The sequence below is a fragment of the Chrysochloris asiatica genome, unplaced genomic scaffold (assembly GCF_000296735.1).
Source record: "Chrysochloris asiatica unplaced genomic scaffold, ChrAsi1.0 scaffold00039, whole genome shotgun sequence".
NCBI classification, from domain to species: domain Eukaryota; kingdom Metazoa; phylum Chordata; class Mammalia; order Afrosoricida; family Chrysochloridae; genus Chrysochloris; species Chrysochloris asiatica.
The window spans coordinates 4,171,310-4,175,662 of NW_006408557.1; the positions used below are offsets into that span (position 1 = coordinate 4,171,310).

Consider the following 4,353-nt stretch of genomic DNA (forward strand, 5'->3'; position numbering starts at 1 on the left):
AATTTCATCATCACTGGCTTTAGTGGTTGGTGTGTAAGTTTGACCCTGTACAGGGTTTCTGAGAGTAGCTGGTGGGTCTGAACTGATGACTTTGCAGTTACCAGCCTAATGCTTGGACTCCTGGTGTGGCAATGTAGGATAAGCACTGAACTGACAGTTCAAATGCACTAGCCATTCCTTGGAAATTGATGGCACATAACAACAACAGCAAGTCCCATACTTATCCTACTGCAATCCAAGGCTTTAATTTTTCCCTCAGTTCACTCAGCTTGAGAAATGTTTTATGTGTTCTTCCCTTTGGGCTTTCTAACTCTAGGTTTTTGCACAATTCATAGTAGGCTCTTTTAATACATTGGTAAACTTTACGTATTCTCAACATAAATCTTAGCATAGGAACCATGTGGCAATTTATACATATATATATATATCTTTAACAAAGCCATAACAATTGAGATTCAGAATCTGACCCTTTTAGTTAATATTTAAAATCAATTCATAATTATCTTTCCTTGAACAAGATAAGATTATAATAAAAGACCACAGTCAATTAAGAAAAGAGGACAGGGATGGTGTATTACTAACTAATTTGCTCAACTGTAGGGCACTGCTTGGCACAAAGTTGTTGTCAAGTGCTGTTTAGTTGGTTCTGAGTCATAGTGACCCTGTATAGGGTTTCTTAGGCTGCAAATATTTCCAAGAGCAGCAAGCCTCATCTTTCTCTCGAGGTAGGCTTGAATGCTAACCTTGTGATTAGTAGTCCAGTGCTTACCCTATGGAGCCACTGTGCTCCGGGATATAGCAATAGCACTAAGAAATTGCAGATCTTCCACTATATTTGGTTTGCTACAATGCCAGTTTCTTATGGTTCAACCTGACAGCAATGGAATCTCATTTAAAATACAGTAAAAAGCACCTTTATGCTCAAAATAATTCATCAGAGACTGAGAGTATTCTTTTCCTATTATCTCCACTGATTAACTGCTAACATCTACATTTACTTCCCGGCTCTGTTGTCAGGGTTTCAGAGGTGATGTCCAGAGCCTGGCAAACATGTCACATCTGGTGAACGTTGTCATAAGAATCCTCTGGCTTCTCGATATAAGGGTCTGCCCTGCAACGTGGAGAATTTCATGGAACTGTGTCAGCTGGGCCAGGAAGGTAGCAATTCACATTACCCATTGTTCTTGAGTTGACTGTGACTCACAGTCACCTACATTTGAAAACTTCAAATATTCTGTGGCTCTTTTTGAGCAAAAAAAATGCCTGGGAGATACAAAAGTCAATAATAAAAGCCAGTTTCTACAAAAACTGACTCCAGCTATAAGCCAGTTATGCCCTGGTAACTTTGTATGGGTGAAGTTCGTACGTATCTATCAATAAGAGTTAGGTCTAAAGGCCAAAGTTATACGTCTATATTTACTATCCACATGCTCTTACTTACTCATTACTACTTTTTATGGTGCAATATGGTAAATATGTCTCTAGTCCCCACACTGCCAGCACCACCAATACCCTCAGTTTTGTTATTGTGGTTAGGTGCCACCGAGTCGGTACCAACTCATAGTGACCCTATGCACAACAGAACGAAACATTACCGGTCCTGGGCCAACCTCACAATTATTGCCATGTTTGAGCCCACTGATGCTGCCACTTTGTCAATCCACCTCACTGGGGGTCTTCCTCTCTTTCTCTGACCCTCCATCTTACCATTCTGGCCTCCAAGGAGCACTCTGGCTGCACTTCTTCCAACACAGAACTGTTGGTTCTTTTGGCAGCCTATGGCACTTTCAATATTCTCTTCCAACACCATAACTCAAAAGCATCAATTCTACAGTCTTCCTAATTCACCATCCAGCTTTCACATGCATATGAAGTTACTGAAAATACCATGGTTTGGGTCAGGTGCACCTTAGTCCTCAAGCTGACATCTTTGCTCTTCAACACTTCAAAAAGCTCTTGTGCAACAGATTGCCTAATGCAGTACGTCATTTGATTTCTTGACTGCTGCTTCCATGAGTGCTGATAGTTGATCCAAGAAGAATGAAGTCCTTGACAACTTCAATCTTTTCTCCATTGATAAGAATGTTGTTTATTGGTCCAGTGATGAGGATTTTTGTTTGCTTGACATTGAGATGCAATCCATACCGAAGGCTGTGGTCAGTGATTTATTCAGTAAATATTTTAAGTACTCTTCGCTTTCAGCAAGCAAGGTTCTATCATCTGCATATTGCAGGTTGTTAATGAGTCTTCCTCCAATCCTGATGCCATGTTTTTCTTCATATAACCCAGCTTCTCAGATTATTTGCTCAGCATACAGGTTGAATAAGTATGGTGAAAGAATATAGCCCCGTTACACACCTTTCTTAATTTTAAACCATTCAGTGTTCCCATATTCTGTTCGAATAACTGCCTCTTGGTCCATGTACAGATTCCTCATGAGCACAATTAAATGTTCTGGAATACTCATATTGTCCATAGCTTGATATGATCCACAAGCTATGGACAACACTGTGCAGGCAACAAAGCACAGGTTAACATCTTTCTGGTATTGTCTGCTTTCAGCCATCAGTACAGATGTACAAATAATACTGCCTCCAAACTAAGCAACTTCATCTTCAAAACATCTCATTCAGGTAGATACTTCTGTTATTTTCTGCCATTTCCACAAATACTTATTTAAAAAAATTTAACTTATAAACTTAACCATAAAGTTCAAATCTTGGAAGTATTTTAATAGTCAGGGAAGACTGAAACATAATTAAATACTTGCTTAAAACAACTGCTTTATGCTGCTCTATTACAGAAGGTTTATAAAGATGCAATTCTGGATTGTAAAATCTGTCAGATGATTAAACAAACATTATATGTATTAGCTAATGCCGATTTGTCCTAGTGGAATCTAAATTTCTATATGTCCTCATATATTTATATTATAACTCTAGGCAAAATTTCATATAGAAATTTAATGACTCACTCTAAGAGGGAAAGTAGTATCTTATCTTGGTATATATATCATACCTAGCACTGTTTCCAGCATTATTAGGAATCAAAGCAATGTCTGTTGAATTGTATTAAAAAGGAAGGTCAGGGAAAATAATTATATTCATTTTCACATGAAAACACATGAAAGCAAACAGCGACTTCCGAAGTCAAAAGGAAATCAAAAGAAATCACAATAGTTACAAGAAACTAACCCAACAATCTAAGATGAATTTCTATTAATGCAATGCTGAATTGTTCTTGCTCCATGAGTAGACTATAATGTTCTGAGAATTAACAATTGACATGAGTTAAAATGTATTTAATTTAAAATATAAATGCCTGTTGCTATAATATCAAATGTGTACAACAATCCAGGCAACAATACCTTTGTTGTTTAAGTGCTGTCTGCCTCAATGTGTTAATATGGCAAGAGAGGGGCCAAAGAAAGAGGACTATGTGTGATCCCGTACTGTCCTTCTCACTATTCCCAAAGAACCCCACTGGTGCAAGCAAGGGATCAGCACTTAGACTCAGCCTTCTTAGCATCAGGTTCCAACCAAACAAACAACTCCATCTTGAGAAATGCAAACTGGTCAATAACGTGTGCAGTGAGACAGTCCGTGAACCAAAGCTCTACTTATAGCTGGCTCAGAACATTAAAAAAAGAAGTTCAAGGAAATCAAAAGAAACTAACAGTAACTAAAATAAGGTATGTCTTTTTGCTTCCAACTATCTTGAAAAAGTAATATGATGCAATACAATAAATCTTCAGTTAATTAATTCTAAGTTTTTGCAACCAGCTCTATACCCTCATCCTGCATTAACACCATCTGTCGATGGTGAATATTTAGTTTTCACTCACAACCTGCTTCCTAACCCTTAGAATAAATGCATCTTCTTAAAAACCAGAAATGTATTCCATTCACCAGAAGGGGGATAAGGATTTATATTTTAAACACACCAATCCCGTTACTTTATAATCTACTGCTGCCATCTCCTGTGTTCATGAAGCAGCACCTTCACACTCATGAACAAAAGTAATGGTGTTTTAACAGGAATAATTTTTATTGGTCAAGCCTGGCAAATTTTCTACATACACCAGAGAAAGAAAAAGCTGAATTCTGTTACCTCTAAGTGACTTCGCCTCTCAGCAATCACACGTTCATCCTTGTTTCCAAATAGTTTCTTTGGAGGGAATTCGAGGGTAGCAAGCTGAAATACATATTTTAAACAAGCTGTATTAAAATCACACCTATAGTCTTTGGGTTATTACTCTTTTATTTAAAGTCTCTGTTATGGGGTCCTGGTGTGGTGCTGTGGGCTAATGTGTCAGACTGCAAAGTCGTTTGAACTGCAAGGTCAGTGGTTCAA

General features: G+C 37.9%; 1 protein-coding gene across 2 annotated transcripts in view; it reads right to left on the reverse strand.

Moving 5' to 3' along the window:
• Positions 1 to 4,353, reverse strand: part of KIF16B (kinesin family member 16B) — a 396,905-nt gene that overhangs the window by 53,793 nt on the left and 338,759 nt on the right. For both annotated transcript variants that reach the window (XM_006860622.1, XM_006860623.1), the window contains one exon: positions 4,111 to 4,194. In XM_006860622.1, the coding sequence (XP_006860684.1) occupies positions 4,111 to 4,194 (84 nt within the window). The remainder of the gene's footprint in view (positions 1 to 4,110; positions 4,195 to 4,353) is intronic.